The 26235-nt window shown below is 37.9% G+C and overlaps 1 protein-coding gene across 5 annotated transcripts in view; it reads right to left on the bottom strand.

Annotated features, from left to right (window-relative positions):
* Positions 1 to 26235, bottom strand: part of SLC4A4 (solute carrier family 4 member 4) — a 288470-nt gene that overhangs the window by 125800 nt on the left and 136435 nt on the right. For all 5 annotated transcript variants that reach the window (XM_054591433.1, XM_054591425.1, XM_054591416.1 and 2 more), the window contains exon 6: positions 23711 to 23787. In XM_054591433.1, the coding sequence (XP_054447408.1) occupies positions 23711 to 23787 (77 nt within the window). The remainder of the gene's footprint in view (positions 1 to 23710; positions 23788 to 26235) is intronic.

Raw genomic sequence — 26235 nt, 5'->3', positions numbered from 1 at the left:
AACTATGAGAACACACACAGTGGAAAAAAAACAAAACAAAACAATTCCCTCAGCCAACCTTGATCTCAAAGAAACAGATTTCAAATGGCTGCCATATGGAGCTACAATTGGTGACAGATATTATGACTCGTTCAGTGATTGTGTGCCTTTTTTTTCTTTTTGTCTTTATCAGGGAACACCACCAATGCTGTGAACCCAGATGAGTACATTGAAGGTTCCTTTTAAACCAGCCCATATTCTTTCCTCCACAGTTAAGGTCTGGCTATAATTATCCAGAAGCACATGGCTTGCCCTCTGCCATAAATGTTCACTCTTAAAACTTCTTAGCTTCTCTTACGATCTGAGTGGATTTCTAAACAGCCCAGTGAACACAATATTAACGTACCAAAAAAATGAGACAATATGAATAGATAAAGCCGATCAAGTGGACTGATTATAAAATAGTTTATTTAGGATGGCAATTCTGTGTGATGATGGGAAAATTATGCATATACAAGTGATATGTATGATATATAGTTAATTGAGAACGCCAATCTTCTATTCTCCATCCTGGTCTTAAATTCTCCTGCCCTCTTCTATGGAAGCAGTTTGCATATTTTAGGTTTTCTATAGGGGACCCATTACAATATAACTAGTAACCAATGTTAATAACCATTTACTGGGATAACCATTTGATTAACACCATGCATGCCCTCCAAGCCACCTTACCATCATTCTCAAAGCTAGAGCATCACCTGACAAGCACAGGGTGTCGTATTATTTCTCAGTCACTTAAACCCTACCTCCTTTTCTCTACCATTATTAGCACATGTTAAAATAAGTGTACCTGGAATACAGTGTCATTTATTTATAACCAGGACTACTCAGGGTTTGTCATTTGAACCTGATTTATTAGATGGTGATTCTATAGGCTGTTATTACAAGCAATGTTTTAAAAATCATCTAAATTTGAGTATACTTTCTCATTATTTTTACAAAGCTTATACTTACTGCTACTACATTCCATATTCTTTTTTCTTTTCCATGACAATGATTTTAGTCTTCCTCTGTATTAATTCTCAGTTTACCCAACCCAATGCCTCCTATTCATAAGCTAACATCCACCTGTTTTCCTGAGCAAAGAGCTTATTCCTGGCTTTCTTATTGGTGTTCTTTCCCTTCTGTTTTTCTTCTTCTTAGTTATTTTCTTTTTACTGTTGATTTTGCTCCCTTCCACTCTCTTTGGAAATTGCCTGTTTTTAATCTTTTTGCAAAAAATTTATCTGGTAAGTTCAAAATCATTCCAGTTCACCATAGAATCATGTCCTTCCACTGCAAAGATACCTGTGATAATAGTAAAGTGGAGTCACCAGACCTACCAGTTTGCTTTAGACAGTCTCAGTTTACCCCCACTGTCATGATATAATTATTAATATTATCTTATTTCATTCTGAAAAGTATCTTGGACCATGGCATACATTACATGGCTACCTTACATATTAATCTTATTGAGGCCAATTCCTGAGCAATATCTAAGATATGGCACTGAAGAATAATTACATGCTATAGAAAATGAAGATTCAAGGAACTCAAAAGAATGTGGGGAAGAAGCCTAGGTAAAGGATTTATTCTGATATGAATTTATTCATTCAATATGTGCAAACAATATTAATTGTTAGATAGAAAAAAGTGTTCCTTCACTCACCGTCAATAATATAATTCTGCCTCTGTCCACTCCCTTTCTCTGGACCTTGAGAAAAGTAGCCAATTTGATGGATGAAAGTTTGACAAATTCATTGGAACTTTTTTTCTAATGGAAGGGTACAGTGCCTTGAAGATGAGAAGCAAGCTGACCATTTTCTCTTACGGTAAGACAAGTAAATGAAAAAAAGAGATGTAATATCTTCATCTATGCAGGTGGTTGGGTGAAGTTGACTCAGAGCCTGTTTCATAGGCTCAACTATATTTCTCTATCATAATACATATCTCTTAGTCTATGAACCCCAAAATTTAGATTGTGTGTGTGGTTTTAGGCCTGGAGCTGTGTATTTGGTGAACGAGAAATTTCCAACCTAAATAATGTTTCTAAGAGACATCACTTCCAGCTATAATAAATTGGCTTGCATCGTACAACCCTTCTATCAAGAAGAACTGAAAAGCTGTATTTTTACAATGTTTCTAAAGCAATGATTTTCAACCTTTTTCATTTCATGGTACACATAAACCAATTACTAAAGTTCTGTGGCACATCAAAAAGTATATTTTTTGCCAATCTGACAAAAAAAATTGGTATAATTTTGATATATTCACACTCAACAGCTATCATCTTGTTGACTGTTGTCGTTTTTATTTGCCAATCTAAATGAAAAGAGGTCTGCGCCTCTGACTAAATAGTCAGGTGTTGCATGTTTTAAAAATTCTGTGACACACTGTTTGAAAATCACTAGTTTAAAGGAATCAGAAAGTTAAAAACTTGAGGAAACAATATCTCCAAAAAAGGAAACTGCAGAGGTGAGGCTAAATTTAGCTGACATTATTCTAAAGGCACTTGACGATTCCTAAGTAGCTATAGAGATTCAGAAAATTGAGCAGATACATCTGTGGTCTCAAAATGATAAGAAAATATGCCAGGTGTCCAGTTGGGACCCCTAAAAAACAAAAACCTGAGGCAAAGGGCAAACTAGGAATAGGCCAATCCACATAAAGACTGAAACCCACCTTCTAATCAGCTCACTTCCAGAGTAAATATTAGGGTGACTTGCCCCTAATCTAAATACCAACCAAAAGCAAAATAAATCATCTGAGAAGAAAGATAACATCATCAAGAGTACCAAATTATTTCTACTATGTATTATCTTATATCTAACATTCAATAGAAATTGCTAGGCATACTTGTAGGCAAGATCGAATGAGTGAAATACGAGAGAAAAAAACAGAAATTAGAAACAAACTCAAAGTAAAGATACACATTGTAGTTACCAACCACAGACTTTGAAATAACTTAGTATTTTTAAAATATTTATTATAAGATAGAGAATTTCAGCAGAATCTATTTTTAAAACATAGCAGATGTTGTAGAAATTAAAATGTCTATCATTGACTTGTTAAAGTCAATATTACTCATAGTATAAAAATATGGCATATCAAAATTTGTGGAGTACTGTTAAACATGCATATTGAGTAAAATTCATGGCCTTAAGTATAAATACTACAAAAGAAGAAATGCTAAAGTTCAATGATTTAAACATAGATCTCAAGAATAAAACAGCAAATGAAACTCAAAGAAGGTATAAAAGAGGAAATAATAAAAATAAGATAAATCATGACATAAAAAACAAATATACTATACTGATCATGTTCTATTTCATAATCTGAGTGACAATTATACATGTGTGTTCACATTGAGGAAAATCATCAAGCAGATTTATTATTTATATATGTGGACATAAGTAAATTATATATATTTTACTGTAATAAAACTATACTACAATAAGGTTTTCAATAAATAAACTCGTTTCATTGCAAATCTGGCTTACGTGTAGTGCTCTGGATACCCTTAGAGAAATCAAGGAATAAAAACATATCCCATGGTCATAACTTATACTATAAAAACTTTTATAAAGAAGAGATGAGAGGTAAAATATCTAGCAATATAGCAAAAAATCTGGGCCTCAATCCTCCCTTCTTATTATTTTCTCCAACATAGAAACTTCGCTCCTGCTTTCTCTCTTCCTACAGCACAGACCAGGCAGGCCAGCTGAATTTCTCTGTCTGAAATGATGTATTCTTGCTTTTATCTTCCAATAGTACACAAACCCTAATACTCCACCACCACTCAACCTGAGTATAATATAACCTAATCAAGAACACTTTCCTCAAGCTAAAATTAGCCTCCAACAGGGCTGGGATAAAGAAGCAAGCTATCAAAAGGAGCCTCATGAAAACTAATCTCTGGGATAATTTTGAAATAGAGTTGACCTACCAAGAACTATATGTATCTATTTGGAGCAGACCTACAAGTCTCAAACTCTAAGGATCCTGGAGTGTGATAGCTAGTTTATTACCTACAGATGACTTCTATGTTTAATTATTGACTGTCCCTACCTCTCTCCTCCTCCCCAAACTTTCCTGAAGCCCACAGCTAATGAAAAGGAGTGATCTTTCCTAGTCAAATTCCAAGTCACTTTAGCCTACCCCAGCTTTTCTCCAGATACGAGGAAAATAGTTCTTCTCAATGAAAGCTCTGTCTTTCTTTGTAGTAGGGGATTCCCAGAACAAAGAGCAGGCCTACTCTTTAGTTCCAAGAAAAAGGAAGCCTGCTTGCTTCTAGGCTCTTTACAGCTATCAAGATGAGACAGAAGGCTCTGCCTAATTCATCAGAATTCTGTGTTGGGGTTCGCAGCCAAAGCCTCGTCAGCCAATAATGCAGGGTTCCTTGGCCTTTGATTGTCTGTGTACACATTTCGCCTGATAATGTTCTAGAGAGAGTACTGGGCAGAAGGCAGGGTCTGGGTGTTCCTGAATAGCCTGGACAAACAGCATCATAAACACACCCCAGCATTCCACTCCTAAATCTTACTTCTGTATTGTAAATTGTATGATTGCCAAACTAGGAAATAGCAGAAGGGAAAAAGATAAGAATCGCTGTTTTATAAGCTTACCAGTTACTGCTTTTTATTCCAAGAACACGTAAGAAGAATTATCTTAAAACTTCTCTGCTAAATAAGGATAGTCTTTACTCAGCTCTTGAGGGATAGAATTATTTGGTTGCGACTAGAAACATATTTTGGTTTGTTTTTTAATAGGAGCTCTGATTGGCCTGCAGGTCATCTCCAAGCTGTGATTTAGAGGAGTATTTCCAAGGCTACATTTAAACACCACCAGCATAATATCTAAGAGGACTAAAAAGAGGAACTATTGCTTGATCACTGATAGAATTCAAAATCTGGACAATGACTTATAATGTTATTAGTACTGAATATTTATGATATGGTCTGAGATTTCCAGAGCATATAAAATATGAAAGCATGCAAACAAAATCATTAAATAAGATGCCAAAAGCCTTGGGGATATATGTTTTTACTTCTTGGTCACTCTCCTACTTTTGCCTCTTCCATTTTAAAAATACAAAATGAAAACAGTCCCCTGCGGGTGAAAATTTGGTTTTCTAATTTTTCCTTCCAAATATAGACGTCTCACCACCATTAATGCAAATGATTCTACAAAGCAGCACATTTAAAAATGGGTATTAAACCAAATATAACATTAAGTACAATCCATCAGTTCTGATTTCCTAAATAGGATGAAATTTCAAGTACTGACCTAGTTTAAAAATCAACTTGTCAAAATCTCCAGTCACATTTTCTCATGTCTTATATCAATAAAAAATAATATTGTCAATGTTTATAGCTATTTACAATTTTTAAACCACTTTCACATTTACTATCCTACTTGAATTCTTACAGCAAGCTTTTGATAAATACATTACTTAACCACCTTATAGGTAAGAGAAACTTAAGTTCAAAAAGCTTAAGGAACTTCATGAACTCATAGAGCTAAATTACCAAGCTAGAATGGAAACTGTAACCTTTAATGCTCCATCTGTTTCACTGTACCATGAAACTCTGATATTCCAGTGAATATATTTTACTACCTAAAGTTTAGAAGACACTGTCCTGAAATCTCTGAATCTTTTCTATAACAAACAATGTTAAGCATCTACAATAGTTTAGGCTCTATACAGATAACCTTTAAAAATTTAAAACCATATTGTAAAGCACTTAATCGTATTTAATTGCATAAAATTATATGAGTCAGAGAGACAAGGAAAGCAGAATACCAAAATAAAGAGAATAGCATTTTAAAAAGTACTTTAAGGAAAATCAAGAACGTACAAACTCTAAGTGGTAGTTGAGAATATTTTTAAAGTTCTTTTCTTCTTTCATTGTTGTGTCATGAACTCACAAGATGTCAAGGCAGGTCACCTGCTCTATGCATCAAGGAAGGAGACTTGAAATACTCATTATTCTATCTGGTGGGAAATGCACTCTACCTGGATTCTACTTTAATACTAACTACAATCTATGCCTCCAGACTTTAGCCCCAAGTTACTGGGAGGATAAGCCTGACATTACTCCGCCAATTCACCCTGACTTTGTTCTACAACAGGACCTTAGCCTTCCCTCTGAGATTATAGTTATCACAATGCATTCATTGATTGACTTGGTGGTGACTCTTATTAGGCCATCAGTACCTTTAAGATGTGTTCTTAAGTGCCCTATGAAAAGGAACCACATACTATTCAACTTCATTCCCCAATGCTTCATAAAGGCACCACCCTGTGATGTGTTCACTACCTGTCTGTTAAATGCATGGAATCCGTGTTGTCACCCCTGTGTTATGGCGCCTTTACACTTGGCCTGAACACAAATGAGGACACGGAAGGCTCCAGGAAAGGTATGGAGCACCGTTGGTGAAAGCAAACATGAGGCAGGTCTCTGGTGGGAAGCAAAGAGCCTTTACAATAACTTATAAGAGTAGGTGAAACATAACTTATACTTTCGGGTTATTTGGTAGCTACCACTCATTGTTTTTTAAAAATTACTGATGACGTGCCTTCAAGTACTATCCTTCTTCAAGATTTATCAGTGAGATCTGAAAGGGGGTCCTGCTTTTAGATCATAGCTGCACATTGAATTCCTTCTTAATTTAAGATTTCAAATCTCTGATCAGTAAAACTGCATTCTAAACACATCCTCATTACCAAGAGACACAAAAGTCTTCAATGATAATTTAAAATTATTAGTAGTAATAGTAATAATGACTGCTAAGACCTTTTATTCAATGGCTCCTGGCCAGGCACCAGGCCAGGAACTATATATGCATTACCTTATTAAATTCTCATGACATTTCTATAAACAGTTACCATTGTCAACATTTACCCATGAGGAAATGAGATTTAGAGGTTACACAACTTGATAATGAAGCTGGGAAAGACAGAGGGGAGATTCAAACCAAAGGCTGTCTCCAGAGTCGAAGCTTCACCATGCTGAGCTTGGTGACTGCTCCACAGCTGACTTGAGCTCGAGCAGAGAAAAGAGTTATGAGCTTTGATTCTTCCCCGAACTAGCTCTCAATTCTTCCCCGTACTAGCTCTGAGACCTTGGGCTAACTGCTTCATTCCTCTGAGTTTCCTCACCCGGAAAATGCGGATAATAAGTGACCCCTTCGCAGAGCTAGGAAAAGTAAATGACATTGTATTTCAAAGTGTTTAAGCATAGTGCTGAGTAAATAACAAGCCACTCAACAAAGATGTTAAATGGAGGAATACTATGAGGCCCTGAACCAAGAGAACATAAGTGGGAAAAGAATGTTGAAAGAAGATTTAAGAATAATCAAAATCCAGAATATTAGGACTTGTCAAATGCCTGAATAGAGGGAATGAAGGTGAAGGAAGAGTCGAGAATGACACACGGCACCAGAAGTGCATTTCTTCAAATGTCCGAAGCTCCCTAACGTCAAAAGCAAATGTTTCACTAGCACTGGCGAATAACAGGTGTGCTGGTGCTAATTTGGCTGAGCACCAAAAATATCTATGCCCTGAGTTTTCATTCTATTTTAACCTAAGCAACAGTTGCTGAGACGACCACAGTTACTTATCTTCTGCATTTAGCCTCTTTATCTTGTAAAGTCAAGTTGGTAATAATGCATTATATGTTATACGTAATATGTAAAATGCTCCTAGTACCATTATCTGAAGTAGTATGATATTCAATAAATGGTAACAATAATTATTATCATGCTTGAGTTTTAATATAAATCTATAGCATACGGAAAACAGATGATGTGGCGAAATACATTTTATCCATCCCAAAGAAATAAAGTTACATTGGCACCACATTTAATTCAGAAATACAATTCTCTGAATTATACATAGAACCTTCTTTCCCCAGTTTGTATCACAGACTTAAAGGTGTATATTCATCCACTAGAATAGCTGTCTAGGTAAGTTAATTCTACCAAGTGTATAGATGTGTGAGCTTCAACTTGAGATGGCTGCAGAAATATTATCCCCATAGTAACGCTAAAAAATCAGATCTACTGAAGACTGAGATGAGCATGAGTGGACCAGTGCAGCTACACTGTGAAACAAATATAATTCCTTGCAATAATGGCACCGTTTTACCTGCATTCCCTCAGACAACATCTTGTCTTTGAATGAGTGTATTTTCAGCAGGAAAAAAAAAAAACCAACATGAAAATGCTTTACTTGTAACTCTCACCCTTTCTATTAATATCTAAAATGTGTTATCTATTTGCAGTCTTTCCTCTTCCACCCCAAAAAGAAAGATCCTAAACATAGGGTTTCTTTCTTCTCTCTGCTCCACAATCCTCAGCTGCCCTGGGAGAGAGGGGTTGCAAAGGAAACAACCAAATGAAGACAAAACAAACAAACAAAATGCTAAAAATTTGCATCGTGGGGTTAGCGACCTACAGAGAAAATAATCGTTTAAAGGGAAAGGTTTCATGAGCATTTATTCTCTTTTAAACACATCCTTGTCAGGTAACTAGAAAAAAATGTAGACTATTCTTTAAAAATAAAAGTTCCAGGGATGAGAGCTGGGAGGTGGAGTCACCGAAGGCAATGGAGGCAACCAGGAGAGCTGAGAGTTAAGGGCTTGACAAACACCACACAGAATGCTTTTCTTGTGCGGGAACTGAGAAAACACGGTCCGCCACCCCCACTGTCCGCTCCACTCCAGTGCAGTCCATGAGCCAGGCAAAGCTCTGACCTCAGCACCACGTGAACCCTTGGAGCTGGCGCTGCAGGCTTCACACTGTCTACTTTTCTGCCCTCACCCTCACCTTCGGTTCCCTCCACGTGGAACGAAAGGGAAAAAGCCGGGCTCTTCTCAAAGAACGGAGCAGCAGTCCGGAACGTGGTGAGCCAGTGGCTTCACGGGCGCTTTGTAATGACATGCATTTTTTGTGTCATTCCATCACAAACTCAAATGGATCCTTGACATTGAAAAGACTTAAGGACCACTGCTTTTGAACGGAAACAATATGTAACGAAGGCCAAAGCTGCTGTTCTCTGACGTTCAGACCTTTATATGGAGTTCATACTGGAAGTTTGTGTGGCCCAAGGGTGGGAAATTTGGGCATTCTAAGCAGTAGGAGAAGGGACAGAGAGAATGCCACAACAAGAAAAGGAAAAGCCACCCCTCTATTCGAGATGCTTATCACCAAAAGAACATGTCTCCCAGAGGACTCCTGCAGAATTCTGGAACTGGCAGGCACCTAGGAGGGCGAGTCCCCGCTCTCTTGAGGCCCAGAGAAGTCTCATATTCACTGAAGGCCACGCTCCTGGAACAGCAGCAGGACAGAAGCCTGGTCCTGAGCCTTCCTCTGCTTCTGTTCCCCCCACACCACCGGGACAGACAACAACTTTTTAAATCACCCATTAAAATACTATTTCTAAAAAGTCATTAAATGAGCCCTGGCCTGGTGGCTCCATTGGCTGGAACCAAAAAGTTGCGGGTTCCATCCCGGTAGGGGCTTGTACAGGAGGCAACCGAATGTTTCTCTCTCACATCGCTGTTTCTCTCCCTCTCTCTCTCAAATCCATAAATACATGTCCTTGGGTGAGGATATTGTAAAAAACCATTGAAAGAAAGTGGTTAAATGGAGAAGTACGTTCCACTCCACACATCAAATATGGTGGTGACAAAACAGCCTGTAAAACTAACTAGTGGACATACTCTTAAGACCCATCTGGTGGATGCTTTAATATCAGAGTGCTTGGGGTCTAATTAGAAATTGTTAATAGAATGTCCACCCACAGAGAGAGAAGAAAGGTAAAGCACACAATCTACTGACTTCCAAATGGCGGCTTGCAGTTCAGCTGGGCAACATCTAAGCCAGGTCCTTTCAGGGCTGGGATATACAAGGAACCATATGGCTCCAGCAGAACACTTCAAACAGGCAGCTGCAGGGCTATAATTAAATCTGTAGTAGTCATGCTATTATTTATTTAGCAGATTTTTTTAATGTACCCTTCACTGGGGTCTTGGAGAACATGAACCAAATTAGAACAATAGAAAACACTGAAGAAGCATAAAAAAAGGAATCAAGAGGAAAGAAAAGTTCTGACACAAGAGCAGGCAACAGCTATACACAAACTCCCCTGAGAAGTTCTCCATTTCTACCTGGGGGGGCTCTGACTACGCACCAGTGGGTTATGATCACTTTACTGACATGAATATTGAGCTTGAGAGCCTGTTCACTCCTTTGCGTCATGGTATCCTCCAGTGCAAAGTTCTACATCTTTTCTGAATTTTGAATTTTTGAATCCCCATGTACCATTCATTTGACACTCATTAAATCAGACCATCTTAAAAGAACTCAAAGACTGTCTAGTCCAATATCCCATCCAAAACCTAATATCCCTCACACTCTATATTCCTCACATATAGCCCTTTGCTTCTTCTGAACATTACAGTAAAAGACAAAAGCATTTAACTCAAGAATTAATTCAAATGTACACTCCCCAATTTGTGGCAGAACCCATGCTCCCTTCTCTGGACTAAGACATCCACCACCCTACGTTACGTACAGATTTGTCTTACAATCTGTAATCAGAACCCCTGAAACAGAGATGGTATCCTATTAATTTTTGTAGCGATGATACCTAATATAGGTTTAGTGCAAAAAAGTTTAGTGCTTCATAAATGAGTTAGCAATAAGGCTCTCTTTCCTATCTAATGCATCCTTATATTAAAATAAAAACTGCCTCCATAAAACATGCACCTGCTATTGTAAGTTCATGTCTAAAGCAATAGACAGTGAATCTATTTTTTTCACCATAGGACAACCATCTCACCATTCTAGTTACCATAAGTTTATTCCCTCAACTGTTTTTGAATAATGGGCACCTTTGAAAAACCTAAATCTGATAAGTCATAAGCTTTATAGCCAAATAAGGTAGGATTTTCACATTATGTACAACATGGAATGAACTTATGTAGCTTATGTTTATTCTTGTTAAGATCTTTGTGGTTTCAGCCTGTCAAGGTCATTCTCGACCTTGATTCTATCATTTGAAATTTAGGTAGCTAATCTTGTCCATTTTATGACTTCTGAGACTCTGATAAGCATGCATTGTGTCTTAATCCAAATTGCTAATAAATCTCTTCAGCAGGGTGGCACAAGCTAAAAAGTGCCATGACATTAAAACTCTTTCCATATTTACAGTGGTTATCAATCCACACACTTTGAGTACAATTATTCTCTGGCGAAGAATCCTGTAATCATCACACAGCCCTCAGTTTATCAAAATGCTTATGAGAACATCATCATGGACTCTATGGATACCTAACTGCAATCAAGTGTCCTGCTCATGAAAACAGAGTGATGTATAAATAAATACACTTATGTTCATCTACTCAACACATATAGCAATGATTTAGATCATAGGTTGGCAAACTTCTTTTTTTCTTGGATAGGTTCAATTAGGTTTTGCAGGGAACATGCAGTCTCTGTCACGCATTTTTTTTTTTTTTTTAACAGCTCTTTAAAACTGTAACCATTCTTAGCTTGCCAGCCATACAAAAACAGCCTACTGGCAGCCTATGATGCATGAGCTGGAGTTTGCCACACATCATCTCTTCAATTTTGAAGCAACATTTTACTAAAAATTAAAATAGGCAATTATTTGGTGACAGAGTGCGGTAGGTGTCATGATGGAAAAGCATAATGTGCAAAGACAGCTCGTAAGAGCAGGCTCTAGCCTAGACAGAGGACTCACAGGGAACTTCCCTGAGGAGGTGACATTAACAGAGAACTAATGGACGAACATCCATTGTCTGAGCAGGGAAGGCATTTCAGTCAGAGGAAACTGTGTGCCCAGGACCCAAGGCAGCCAGGAGATAGGCGCACTACTATCCCTGAGAGGCTGGTAGCGAAGGGCTCTGGGGGCCTTGCTAAGGATTCTGGGCTCACTGAAAAGGCAATGGGTGGCCATCAAACAGCCTGAAGTCATCAGTGACCCTCTCTGTACACGCCTTCAGGGCAAATCCTATCTTACGTTATCTATATAACCTTTTTTAAAACAACTTTACTGATTGATTTGAGAGAAGGAGAGAGATTTGTTGTTCCACTTATTTATGCATGTATTGGTTGTTACTTGCATGTGCCCTGACCAGGGATCAAACCCACAACCCTGGGTATCGGGAGGATGCTCTAACCAATGGAACCACCTGGCCAGGGCCTCCTTATCTAGGTACCCTTGCAGTGCTTTATCAGCTTTCTACATCCTCAGATTTAAAAATTATATTAGTTTGAAAACTTTTTTGTAATTTAAATATTAAAAAATAAAAATTATAATGGTTTATATGAATGTAAAAATAATTGTTATTGTACTATTATAAACTGGCTAGTGATTTTTCACTTTCAGAAAAGAAGAGGGGAAAGAGAAAATACCACCATTACAAAATTTGATATGTCTGTGCCTAGGAAATTATTTAATATAGAGTTATTTTTAATTAAGATCTATTCTAATAAAAAATTTAAAATACCCAGTGTTCTAATTTGCTAGTTTCTCTTGGGTCACTCTGAAATTTGCCTCACTTATTTTATTTGTTACATTTTTCTCTATTTCGTTTCACAGTTTATCTTATTCCTCTATTCATTCACAAGGAGGCTAGAAAAGAGAGTAGGAAGTAATATTTTTTAAAAACATCTAATTAATCTGCGCCTGATGTGCACACATTATCTCATATACTATCTCTTGTTATTCTCATAAAAACATAAAAAATAAGTTTTTACCCCCTTTCTTAAAGCTCAGAGGCATTACAAGATCACTCAGCTGGCAGGGGAGGAAACGAGGACTTGAACCAACTTCTCCAAGGTTATACAACCCAGGCTTTTCTTCTACATTAAGCACAACACCTTTCCTATTATCCAGAAAGCTCTGAAAGGACACTAGATCTTATATGCCTTTTGTTTAAATCTTCTGTTCTCTTATCCTTTCCACACTGAGATATTCCAAGGTGAGAATTTAGATAAAGAAGCCACAGCTAAAAGGAAGAAAATATTGCCTATCACATGATTTAGACCATGAAGGCACCGGTTAGGGAGTACACAAGCGTAGCAGCAGCATACGGCCCTTAGGATAGCGTCAGAGCCGGAGAATCTCCTAAGAGCGCATTTTCATTTATTCTTGTTTTTTATTTTAATAAAACCTGCATGCTGTGCTACTTCAACACTCTTTTTAAAAATAAAAACTATAGAAAACTTCTATAAATATACCTGGAAACCAAAATGTGACACGAATCTAGGTCCATTCCCTTAGCAGGGCTTCATTCAGGGAGTTCCACAGAGACATGTGGGCGCAGGGAAAACGTGGCCCTCGGCCCATTCTACAGATGTTTTCATAATGTCCCGATGAAAAAAGCTACATCTTGAGAATTCCTCATTTTGGGAAACAGTTTCACAACTATTTTTAAGTAGTAGTGGCAACTGTTATTTTTCGAAACAAGATCCTCCTTCCAGAATGCAGTGTCTGCGGATGCCTTCTTAGAGGTCATGATTCAACAAGGCAGTAAGTTATGCCTTTAATTTTTCTTCATATAATATAAAGGTAACATTGAAATTTATGGAATTCCCCTTGTTTGTTTCTCAGTATCACAAATAAGTCTGATATTGAAGCAGGATTCCTATGTAAGTTTCACCTGAGAAACAATGAGTAATGCAGTCAGACACTGAGAAATGATAAACTTCCAGCTCTCACCAAAAGGTTTTACTAAGTAAGTTATCCTAGTACATAGCTAGATTTCAACTTGACATGTTCCTTTTTATTTTCAATAATACAGTTGGATCTTTACCATAAAGCAGTCCTTGGATCTAAACCATAAGAAAATGGGAAGTGAAAAGGGGTTAAAATAATGTATAGAACTAGTAAATTCTATACCAAATCCCATTCAATGACAAATCCTTTCCAGCATTAATCTGCCTTAACTATAATTTCACACTATCTCATGTCATACAAAGTGAAGTGCCTCACGTCTAAAAGTAGAATGTTGGAAGGTCCATGATTTGAAATGTGCCGTGCTTGGGAAAACTTAGCAATACCATCTCATCTTGCAATAGAACATCTTTCTTTGCTGCCAGTTGGTTTTTCCAATATGGTCTTGTGACATGCTACACTTTGTTTTAAGTAAAGAGAAAAAAAGATTTGATACTTTGTTTAAACTAAATCAATCAGCCAGCTAACTATGTTCATTGGGCTCTCATAATAAAAATGTGCAAATGGATTTTAAAAAGTGAAAGAGCAAATTATATTTGAAATGTGAGCATTTACATGATTGTTCTAGATGAAAAAAATTAAACGTATAAGATCAGCAAGAATGTGCATTTCAACCAACTGGTTAACCTAATGAAACACCATCAGTGATCTTGATAAAAACCAATTTTTAAAGTCACCAGAATGAAAAGGCAAAAACAATACCGTCTGAAATCACCTCTCTCTGAAAAACTCTTAGTCATAGTCACTTTCAGCTTTAAAAAAAAAAAAAGTTCTGAGAGAAAGGGTAAGTGCAAGCAGATTATCCCTGATTAGTCATCGTCATTGTTACTCTCAGCAACTAACTTAAGAGACTCCTGCTTCTTCCTCCTCCTACTCTGTCTCCCCACCCCATAAAGAATATGAGACACACCAAAAAGCAATAGCAATCAAGCGAGTCCCTGTGAAGTGACAAATAGTAAGTGTTGGGTTGTGTTGGAAATTTGAGACAGGAGTAATTAACATGAACTAGAATGTTCAAGGATATACCGTATTTTGCTGTGAATAATGAGTTCCTGTGTATAATGCGCACCTATGTTTTTGGCCCAAACTTTCAGGAAAAAAGTTCTTTCATTGTAATTTTTTAATTCAATTACTTATTTATTGATATTTAGACACAAATATGATCATCATATTCCAGGATATTATTTTGCATATGGATATTGTTATTGCTTTCTAGAATTATACTTTCAGTGCATAAGCATTAATAAAAAAATGAAGAATATTTATGTAGATGCAGAATTAGTACTACCCAAGTATAATGCACATCCTTGTTTTTCCCTCAAAAATCTGTACCTCCTTGTATAATGTACATCCTGTCTTTCCCTAAAAAATTTGGGCAAAAAAAGTGTGCATTATACACAGCAAAATACAGTAAGTAAGGAATAAGTAGCATCTAGTAGGTCTCGGAGGAAAGGTAGGACTTGGAAAGATGGAGGGGAAAGAGACTCTCGGGTCCGGTGGAAGTGTGCCGGCAGTACCGATGCGCACGGAAGGACAATCAGCACATTTCCCTGGCACACAGGTGGGGCAGTGGAGTACAGCAATGGAGAGCATGAAGCCCTCAAGAACCAAGTGAGCAGGGTAAATTTGAAAGGTGAGGAATAAAATCTAACATGGAATTGACTTCCATCCAACCCAATCTTCAAGCAAATCCAAACCAAAAATTAAGACCAATGGCACCCTTAAGTAATGAAAAGGAGAATAATAATTAAGACTCGTACAATAATTTTAAAGCATATTAAGCATGTTCCCTTTCAGACAACATACCTGTGGAAAAGGCCATTTAGACTGAATTATAATACCTGTATTATGAATCAGGAAACTGAGGTTCACAGGAGTTAAAGTCTGATATGCTCATTTAAGTCTTCAATGCTATTCCTATGATGAGCTTAATGAAAAAGTTTAATATTAATTGCTTTTTCCTTGTAGCAGAAAAAATATATAAAGGTTATAATGTTGTGTATCTATCAGACTTAATAATCTGGAAGTGAATATATATAGATAGTGAAAATAAATATTGAACAGCCTGAAAGTTAGGACCCAGAGGTATTTCAGTAAAGCAGAAGTAAGGATTTATAAATCAAGTGAGTATCTACCATGATCCACGGACAAGTCAACTAGCTCACTAATCTAATCCACTTTTGCTAATTCTACAGGGGACTCTAACCACAAAAATAACAACAACAACAACAATAATAATAACAACAACCACCTTGTTGTATTTCATCAAATTTGGGGGATTATTGGCCCATTATTCAAAGAATTTTACAAGTCACAATATTTTCCATTTATTGGATAAACCAAGTCATTCACTTGTACTGTTAATTTGCAGATAGTTATATTCCAATTTATTTCTTGCATTTCTTACCTCACTCCTTCTACAAGGAAGAATGTTTTATTTGGCTAAAACTCTTATCTTCTCTTATGTTCTTTAGAGTGGAAAGATTCTTCTCAAGGCCCGTATCTCTTTGCTTGATGGTTCTACCCACACATTTACCTTGTCTTTCCTTGGACTACAGCACTTTACTGTGAGTATCACACAGTTTATTTGGTCTCTCCCACCAGATATAAACTCACGATCTGAAATCATATATTATACTTTTAAAAGTACCAGCCTTTTCTCACTGACTTCTGCCAACACCACCCAGGGTATGGGCGCACAACACACAGTTCATCCATTGAGTCTTAATCACTTTGAGAGCAGAAACATCCAGTCAGTGCTAGGCCCTTAAAGAGAACAGGGTGACAGCTAAGGGGTGGGGTGGGGGGAGAGGCTGGGGGTGGAGGGACAATCACCACCACAGCAGTGTGGTGGTCATGGGGGGCAGGGAGGAGGTAGGTGTAAGGGGACTAAATGGTAAAGAATTTTTTGAACGGTTGGTGTATTTAATAGTAATTCTGGCAATTAGCCTATTCAGGGTGCTGTGTGCCTCAAAGACAAACGAAAGCCTAGTAACTATCAACTGAACATCTAGTGCTTAGGACCTGAAAATGACCAGAATACAAATAGGCAGAATTCACTGTGCTCATTAAAAGCACAGGCGCCAGTGGCATAATGAAGCTCTACTACTTAGACGCTATTAAACTTCGGGGAAATTGCGTACTCTTTCTGTGTCTCAAGTTTACCAATATGTAAAACAGGGTTGACAGTAGTAACCAAAGCACTGGTGTGAATAAGTGTCCAATCTATATTAGTTGTTGTTAACTATTCTTTAGAGAGATGCAATACTACCCGGTGGAGCCACTGAATGATATACAATGCAGCTAAATTTGAAGTTTGAAGCTGTTAACAATGACTCAGTTCTTTTCTAGCCTCTTGTATGTTTATGCATAAAACACTGATTAGGCAGAAATGTCAGCTGGGTATGATTAACCACTGGCTTTCAAATTGTAGAAAAGAATTACTGCTACCCTTTTAACATGGCAGCAGAGAAAAAAGGAAGCCAGATTGTTTTCGGTTCAGTTCAGTTCCAGGGAGTGAAACCAGACCATTGGTGGTAGCACAGAGAGAATCAGGAAGCTCTGCTAGTGATTGATAAGGTCATAACAATCTGCTGAGGCAAATAAATCAACTAGCTGCTGGATCAATCACACAAGGGAGCTGGAAACAGTGGGAAGCCCTTCTCTTTCAAAGAAGAGGAAGAGATACTTCCTCCCATGGCATGGCCTCTTTATAAAGCTACTCTGCGGAGGCAGATTCCCTGTTGAGAGGGAAATAGGGGAACAGTGAAATGTGCAAATTCTCTGCAACAAGTAACAAATGGTTCACTGATCTTTTTATCAGTTGTCCCAGATGACAGCCCTCCTTCAAAGCTCCTAATAAAGCATTCCACACAAGGTATAAACTACTCATTTAACTAACTTTATAGTCGGGGATATAAGTTCACTCAAAATTCTCTTGGGGATGGAAGAGGAAGGAGAAAGGAAATGCAAAGCAAGCTGCAAATGTGCTGAATAGTGCTTCAAAGAGAACACTTGTCCAACTCTTCTTTCAGTTTTTCTTTTTGTTCCAAATTCTGACCACCAAGAAGGGCTCTTGATATGAAGCCATTTTGAGTTGCCAAGGAAATTCCCACAAAGCCTGAAGGATTTCTCTCAGAGCTGGGAACAGCAACACCTTCAGAAGAAGCAGTAAGAAACACGCAGGTGGCCAAGTCTGCTGCCACTGCACTTTTCACCTCCTTGCTGGGGAACACGGGCGGATTAGCCAGCTCAGCGATCCAATTTGACCAAAGAATAAACTCAATCTTAACCTCAAAATTTTAAGATGAAAAAGTCCCCCAAAGGGAGCTGTGAGGCAGATGCTAGGGACTGAGATTCTTCTCACTTTGAGTTGCTAAGCTTTCAGTGGAGTGAAATAAAGCAGAACCTCAAATCTGACTGGCAAATAGTATCCTAGCAGTGGAGGAGGACTCATTAAAGTGTTCAAAAGATCTAGGACAGAAATTGGTATAATCTTTTGGGAAGATAATTGGCCATACAGAGTGACACAGCCACACAATACAATATACAGATGGTGCATCATAGAATTGTACGCCTGAAACCGATATAATTTAATTAACGAATGTCAGCCCAATAAAGTCAATAGAAAAGTAGATCATTTAAATAAATGATTCATAGGTATTTTATAGCCTTTAAGAAAAATAAGAGATATTCATAGTATTTTGTTCAATTTTTAAAAAATCCATTTGCAGAACAATATGGTCCCATTTTATTAAATATATAAGGATGCCTAGAAAATTCTAAAAGACTCTACATCGAACTGCTAACAGCGGTTATTTTGAGGGTATTTGTGAATTTTCACCTTCTATTTTAATAATGTTTTCTCTGTTTGAATTTTTGTAGCAACTTTCTATACTTTTGAATGAGAAAAAAAACTAAAGTTTAAAAAAAACTATAGATACTAACATGTTACTGTAGTGGGTAAAGAACAATTCCACATGTATATTGACAACTCATTATAAAGGCTTTTTAACCATGCCCTTAGATTGTGCATCATAAGATATTGCTGTTTTCTGGTTGTGTAACAATTTGCCACTTCCAAGGGGGAAAAATGTGTGCTTTTGTTTTTTGAAATGAGGTCCTGTGCAGAAGTAGGTAACACGTGACAGGAGAGCAGACGTCCCTCAGAGAAGAATGTTAATGGCAGTGTGCTCCTCTCTGCACTACACGGGGTTGAGGGGAAGGGGCAAACGTACATTTACAGTTGTTTGTATGGAAAATACTACAATAATAAATAAGAATGTAAGAATAAACTGTGTTTCACATACAACTATAAACCTACTTTCGCCCCAGCCTCTATTCTGAGTATATTTGTGGTATAAGAATAAGACAGAACGCTACCTATTAAAAAGGAGAGGGGAAAGTGACATTCCAGTTCAGTATTTAAGACATGTAAAACCTGCCATGCCTTTTATTAAATGTCAAATACGGGAATGACCTGCCGTCCTCTTGGAGTCCAGTACTTTCACAGGAAGAGGTAAGAGCGTGGTCAGGAGCCCCACCAGCTGCCCTGTCCTCCTCCTAAATACCCGATGTTCCTTTCTGAACAATGAAGACAAAGGTGCTTGGCTCCGTTCCTCAGAGAGGCCTCTAATGAAGGACTCATGAGTCACATGTTTTACACAGACGACATGCCTGACGTCAGCCGACAGAAACATCAAGAGAACTGGAGGTATATATAGATACAACCACTCCAAAGCTTAGTCTCACTACTCTCATTGGCCTACGTCCACCTCGATTGCATTAAAATATTTTTATTGAAATTAATAATTTAATCTAATGAATAGTACATAAAAATATTTTAATTAGAAAACTTTATCTTTCTCACAATACTTCTATGGAACAGAAGAGCATCCTTTGCTTGATAGGCATAAGGTCATGATGCCTATGGCAAATACATTAAGAAATTGGCTACTGGGCCTGCAGAGCTCTCAGTTTAATGCACTGAGATGCTCACCCAATGCTTAATTGTAGGCACAGCACTAGATGATCCAGAACACTGGCAAATTCCTCCACCCTATCACATAGCATCCCCAGGGGTCTTCTTAATATGTAAATCAAAACCTACAACTCTGCAGACAAAACTAAAATAGTGTCTCACTCCACTCAGAATAAAAGTAAAAGCTCCCTCTGCAGACACCCCTGGCCTCATCTACCGCTGCACGCCTGCTACCTTTCTCCGGCCACTCTGGATGTTTCCTTCTTTTTCTCCTTATTCCTTGAACACACCACACTCATTCCTGCCTCAAGGCCTTACTGTTGCTTTTTGCCTCAGCCTAGAAACCTCATGCCGCAGACCCTCTCCTCCCCGCCTAGCCCTCCTACCTAAGACAGCTTCCTCCTCTCTCTCCGCATCATCCTGCTGTGTTTTCAGGACAGCACTTATTATTGTGCGAAATTATCCTACTTGGTTACCTGTTTGTGATGCTCATTGCCTATCCGTCCCCCAAAAGCACGAAAGCTCCATGAGTCAAAAGACTCATCTGCCTCTTTCACCTCTGGAGCCCTACCACCAGGAACATATACAAGCACAGAATATGTTTTTTGAAAGAATGAACAAGTTTCAATCAAAGCAGCAAACAGTTATGGGGTGATTTGGAAGTTCACACTTGTTGCAATGTCACAGTTACTTAAAATCATAGTTCTAAATTTTACAAAAGACTCCTCTTTTTCTTACTAAAAATACAAGACAGAACTTAACCTCAGACAGGTTTACCTGCTTCATTTTCATGCTGATATAGAATCTGTTTTTAAATGATCTGGATAAATTGTTTTCATGGAAGAAGAGTATTATGAAAATGGGAAAATCCGACTGTCTCAATTTTAATTGGAACGTAGGTTCAGTAACGTGGGTTCTTGAAATCAGTATGAGTATCGGTGCTTCTCAAACACTACTAATTACCATTGACTGTTAATTCTTTAAGAATATGGGATCGAGCATCAGGTGGGAGAAGAAAGCTATCCAAAGTCAAACTTATTTTTTTATGTTTTGTTGTTTATTCTGTTATAGTTGTTCCAATTATTTCCTCCTTTGCCCTCCTCTGCCCCGCCTGCCCCCTCCCCTGCTCCCAGCCATAGGCAAATTTCTTCCAGAAAGGGAAAAGATGATGACAAACAACAGTTTTGTTAATTGGCAAGTTAATTCCCTTGGAAAGGGACACCAAAGGTAATCACCGCAATGCCCACACCAGCTCCCATCAAGGACTCCTGGCGAAGGAGAACGCTGCAGCCGAGGAACCACAAGAAAGCATGCGGCAGTAATCCCAACTACAGGAATTTATGACACCTAATGACTGTAACCACCTCCACACAACACACCTTTGTTCTCAGGTTTTCCCATATTCAATTCCATCTGGAGCTCTCCTGACCCAGCAGTGTTTCACTGGTCCCTGAAAACATGCTAAAGACAAGTAGTATAATCTTGGGAAACATGAGCCTTTTTTAGCCACTGCACCTTCTCTGAGGAGCGGAGTGAGACCACCGGTGCTCAGTGTAAATTAGAAGGTTTTTTTGGCTAAGCCATGGAAAGAAAAGGAGGTGTTACTGTACTTTTCTACCACTGTGAATATGAAATAGCTATTAATGCTAAGGGAATCTTTATGTGAACCTTAGGATGGAAACCTTCAAAACAATGAAAAGCCATCTCAGCTGAATATAGCTGACTTGCTCCTATATTATATGTGTCAGAGAAGGATTAGGGGTTTTTCAATCATGAAATGTTTCTTTCTAGATTTCATTTTAAGGCGGTCATGGCTTAGCAGTTTCAAACTTATACATGGTTTAATGGTTTCATCCTTTTATTCTTTGACAACATATTTAAATCCAGGTCTATTTCTGTAAAAGACCAAGACTTCAGAAACAGGAATAAAGACAGCCAAGTATATTTAAAGATAACAGGCAATAGATAGTGTTAATGATTACACTACACTTTAGAAATAAATCTTAGGCCACATTCCATCAGAAGGCCTACAGACAGGTTCACAGAAAAGCTAGCCAAACAATGAGTATCATGAAAGTGATAACCAGATAAGGAGTTCAAGGCTATGTGAGCCTTTAGTGTCTCCCGGAGAATCTGTAAGGTATTTCTACAACCGCAACAACCGTTGCCAGTCTATGGACTGCAGTTTCACTTAAGGTTGGTCATGTAATTGTGAGGTGTTAGTTCAGTATTGATAGATCCGGGGGTTGGGTCGGGGGGGGGGGGGGGGAATGTCAAGCCCTTTTAAAGTCATTATACCACACTGAGCACAACACTTCCACCAGAGAGTTAGAGCTAAGAGGTAACATGATGAGAAAGGTTTTCTCATCCCCACAGCTGCTTCAATACCTACATGAAAATCAGAACTAAACCCATTCTATTTGATAAGCACTCACTGCACTTGTACATTTTTTAAAAGGACAGAAAAGAAATAAAAGGAGAAAAACTGGTCAATCTAAGGTAATTGGGGAAGATAGCTGGATAATAAAGAAAAACAATCTTCCATAGCAACAAAATAGAAGAGATTATTTATGTAGATTTATAAGTAGATGAGCTCCAGATGTATTTTTTTAAATCTACTTCTCCCCAGGTGTTTTTCTGCTTAATAAATATAACATCCAAGTTGGAATATTGTTGAAGCATTGAATCACCTAAATCTTGGCTATGCTCTTCTTCTGCTGTTAACTATTTTAAGCTGTTTCTCAATAAGGCAGCCGCTACTGAAATCATCAGTACATAGGCTTGGCAGAGCCAGAAAGAAAAAAAGTACAGTCCACAGATTTGTTTCTTTTGTTTCCCCAAAACAGAATCTCATAAAAAATACGCCCTCAAATCTTGTCACTATGTAGCTGACGGAAAGAGAAATTCTACCCCTATTCATAACTCTGAACATTAAACCCATTTCTTGTGCTACTGAGAAGCTATGTAGCTCCAGGAAGTTGTGAGGCACCATCGCGACTGTTCAAGCTGTATCCAGGCAGAATCATCAGTCAATCAGAAACTTCAGTTTTTTGGGCCAACTTGGAAAAGCACACAGAACAAGTTTGACTTTACTGCCAAGATCATTTCCAGGACATTGGCTAATTAATTATAAAAGCTTTTTCAAAACAAATTTGAGCCTGGCAACCTTTTTTTTTCCCCTACCTAAACAGAGAAAAAAGCAAGTTAAAAATTGAAAAGCCCAAGTTTATTGTCGGTCTTTCTGACAAAGCTTCATCTTTTTTGCAAGACTATCTTCTTCTCATCCTTTGTATATGAAGTTAATAAAACAGTGGGTATAGAAACTGGAACTATTAGTTCGAATTCCTGCTCCACTGTGGGTGTAGAAGAGATCATAGGTCAGTTACAAAGCCTCTCTTCAAACCCTTTCATGGGAAGCAAAGAACAGAGCTTCTTCCTCTTTGCGGAGGATGAAGAGCTCACTGCATTAACTATGGCTATGGTATTAGATGGATAGTCACTACTTACTCTCTAGTTTAATAGACAAATATACAGCTAACAAAACTACATTAACTTTGTCAAAACTATACTCGAGTTAACAATTACCAGAATACCTTAGCCTTTTAAATCACTGCACTTTTCCATAAAGCATCTCATTTAATCCTCACGATAACCCTGAGGTAGTGATTATTATTACTATTTTAAAGCTGAAACAACTATAGCTGCATGATCAAATTACCCAAGAGAATCCATCTGTGAAGGCAGGAGTCAGGACTCCAATTCTTTTGTTTTGAACTTCAAACCCCTTTATATACTGCCTTCTCTTCCCTCAGAAAAAGTATAAAAAAACCTATCTACACATACTGGTTCATTTTAAGTCTGGGAACTATCATTTCTAATCTTTTCCCAGAATCTCCTAAATATACATGTAGTCTTATATTTCAAAGAAGCAAGAATTCTTGGCTTACCTGGTCCTTCTCTGGTTTATCAGAAATGTCATTCAGACTGGAGGAGGTCAGATCCCTATGGGTCATGCCTGGGCTACCTGGGAAAACAAAAGGAAATCTTAATTAAAGGCTTCTTTTCAAAAACACAGAGACTTCGGTTGCACATTTCATCAGTGCCAGCAGATGACAATGGGCATGGTGATGAGGCTTTAGCTGTGTCCAGGTTGAAGCACAAACATGGTTAAATGAAAAGTATGAAAAATCCCAAATAGCTTGTGGAAGTTTTACTGCCAGTCTATATTTTAAGATAAGCTAAACTTTGAAAGAAACATCAAAAACAAGAAGCACAAAAATAAAACTGTTTGTGGTCTGGTTTGGTTTCTGTCACAGCCTTTTACCCCATCCCCGTCTACCTGGCGCCCTTCCTTCCCCATCCCCCGCAGAGAATGTTCCTCTCTTCACATCGGCAGGGCTGGCCCACGGACTCGCGTGCCCACCCTCCCCCCGGGCCTCTGCAGTCTTTCCTAGGACGCTCTCGTTAAAATCAACCCCAAAAGCCATTTGTGTCCCCTTTCTCTAGCTAACACTTTGATCAAGAATATTTCTCCTTAGTGGGCAACCGATCTAGAATCTCCATTCTTTGCCTCCAAATAGTGTGATCAGAGCCTCCCTTACTTTATGCATTCCCATCTGCCAGGCAACAATAGGTGTATCCTTTCGTCTCCCTTAACACGCCACATTTCTTATTCATATTAAGGGATGTTTTCATCAGGAATGCTTCATGGGAACCAAGCTCTCTGGCAACAGCTGCTGTACGTAAAATCCACTGGTAATCGGTCAATGACTTTAGACACTGTTACACAAGAGCCAGAGGAAGGGCATCTAGAAGAGTGGGAGACCAATTTCAAATAACTGTGTTAATCAACAAAATACTGAACTGTCATTCTACTGTTGGACTTGAAATGTCTTGGCTTACTAAGCATAAGAGTAACTTTTCAGAGCCAGGATGCTTGACCCAGCCCATGCAGGATGCTGAGTAATGCATTCATTCTTAATCCTCAGTGGTCTGACTCAGGCTGGTCTTCACCCCAAGAGGACAAAGGTTGATAACAAAAAAATAAATAAATAAAAATAACAGAATTTCAAACACAGCTTCATATTTGCTTCCAAATAATTCTTTAGATTACAAACTATAATTCCTTCAGATCAAAACTTCAACACATAATTTTACAAAAGCCTACAGTCTACTCCTAATAATTTAATGTCTATGTAACAGCAGCTCTTTAAATAATATAATTGTCTTTAACTACTAGATCAGAAAAATCATAATTTCCTTGGGCTGGCAAGATGGGATACTTTCCACTCTGTTGTATTTCACTGAGTAAGCATGTCCTAGATCACTTAAACCCTTTACCTGGTGGGATATTTTATTCTAGGAAAATTTGAGCACAGAGCATTTTTCAAAGGAGTAAAACATCGGAAAAAATGCTTTATGGGCAAAATTAAAACAACTTTGAAGGCTACATTTTCTTCTTTGAAGTGCATACCAGGTTTCTGGTGTCCCCTGAATACAAACGATACCAGGTACAAACATAAATGCCCTAAAATAATGCTGGGTTTAAAACTAACAGGAAATGAGGAGTATATTTAATTTTGCACTTTATATTAAAAAACAAAACCAGTTGCCCTGGTCAGGTGGCTCAGTTCGTTGGTTGGAGTGTCATCTTGCACACCAAAAACGTTACAGGTCTGATCCCCAGTCTAGACACACACGTAGGTTGTAGGTTCAATCCCTGGTTGGAAAGTATATGGGAAGCAACCAGTCCATGTTTCTTACATTGATGTCTCTCTCTCTCTCTCATATCAACAAACAAAACCAGTTATTTGAACTATAATGGGTGAAAATTCTACCTGAGTAAATAAAGGAATCTAAACTATATATCCCTAAGGCAAAGAAGGCTTAGCAATCCTAATTATAAGTTAAAAGTATCTTAGGTAAATACTTAGATAAGATTAATTTCTAATTATAAAGCAATCATATTTAATGGAAGTACAGAAATAAATGGAAAGCAGCCTTTTATTAAATAATTTAAATTTCCTGGGCAATATCCTAAACTCACTGATTTGCTTCAGAAACTCTTCATAAATACTGCAAAGGTACATTTCAACCCAAGTACTGTTCTAACTGCTGCAAGGTCTGAATAGGTAGAAGCCAGATGAATAAGGTTTTCATTCTAATGGTAATCTTGATTGATGTCACAACTTTTCCAGGAAACCTCTCATACTGTCTCATCATTTCTGTCATTTCTGAAAGACAGTTATAGTATGGCTATCTATATTTGCACTGTATGTGGGGAAGAGAGAGGCACAAGTCCACGGAAGAGGTAGGAACCAGATGGGGAAGAAGAGGCTAGTGTTAAGAAATAATCAAATCTAATGTTCCTCCTAGCCTTATCTTTTTCTCGTCAATAAAAGTCATATTTAAAAGTAATATTAGTAATAGTCACTAATATTTAACTTTGTAATGCACTGGAAGAATTCTGAAG

This window comes from Pteronotus mesoamericanus, unplaced genomic scaffold, assembly GCF_021234165.1.
Source record: "Pteronotus mesoamericanus isolate MK-2021 breed Mesoamerican mustached bat unplaced genomic scaffold, CSHL_Meso_final contig_130, whole genome shotgun sequence".
NCBI lineage: Eukaryota > Metazoa > Chordata > Mammalia > Chiroptera > Mormoopidae > Pteronotus > Pteronotus mesoamericanus.
This window is presented reverse-complemented; position numbering and strand designations above follow the sequence as displayed.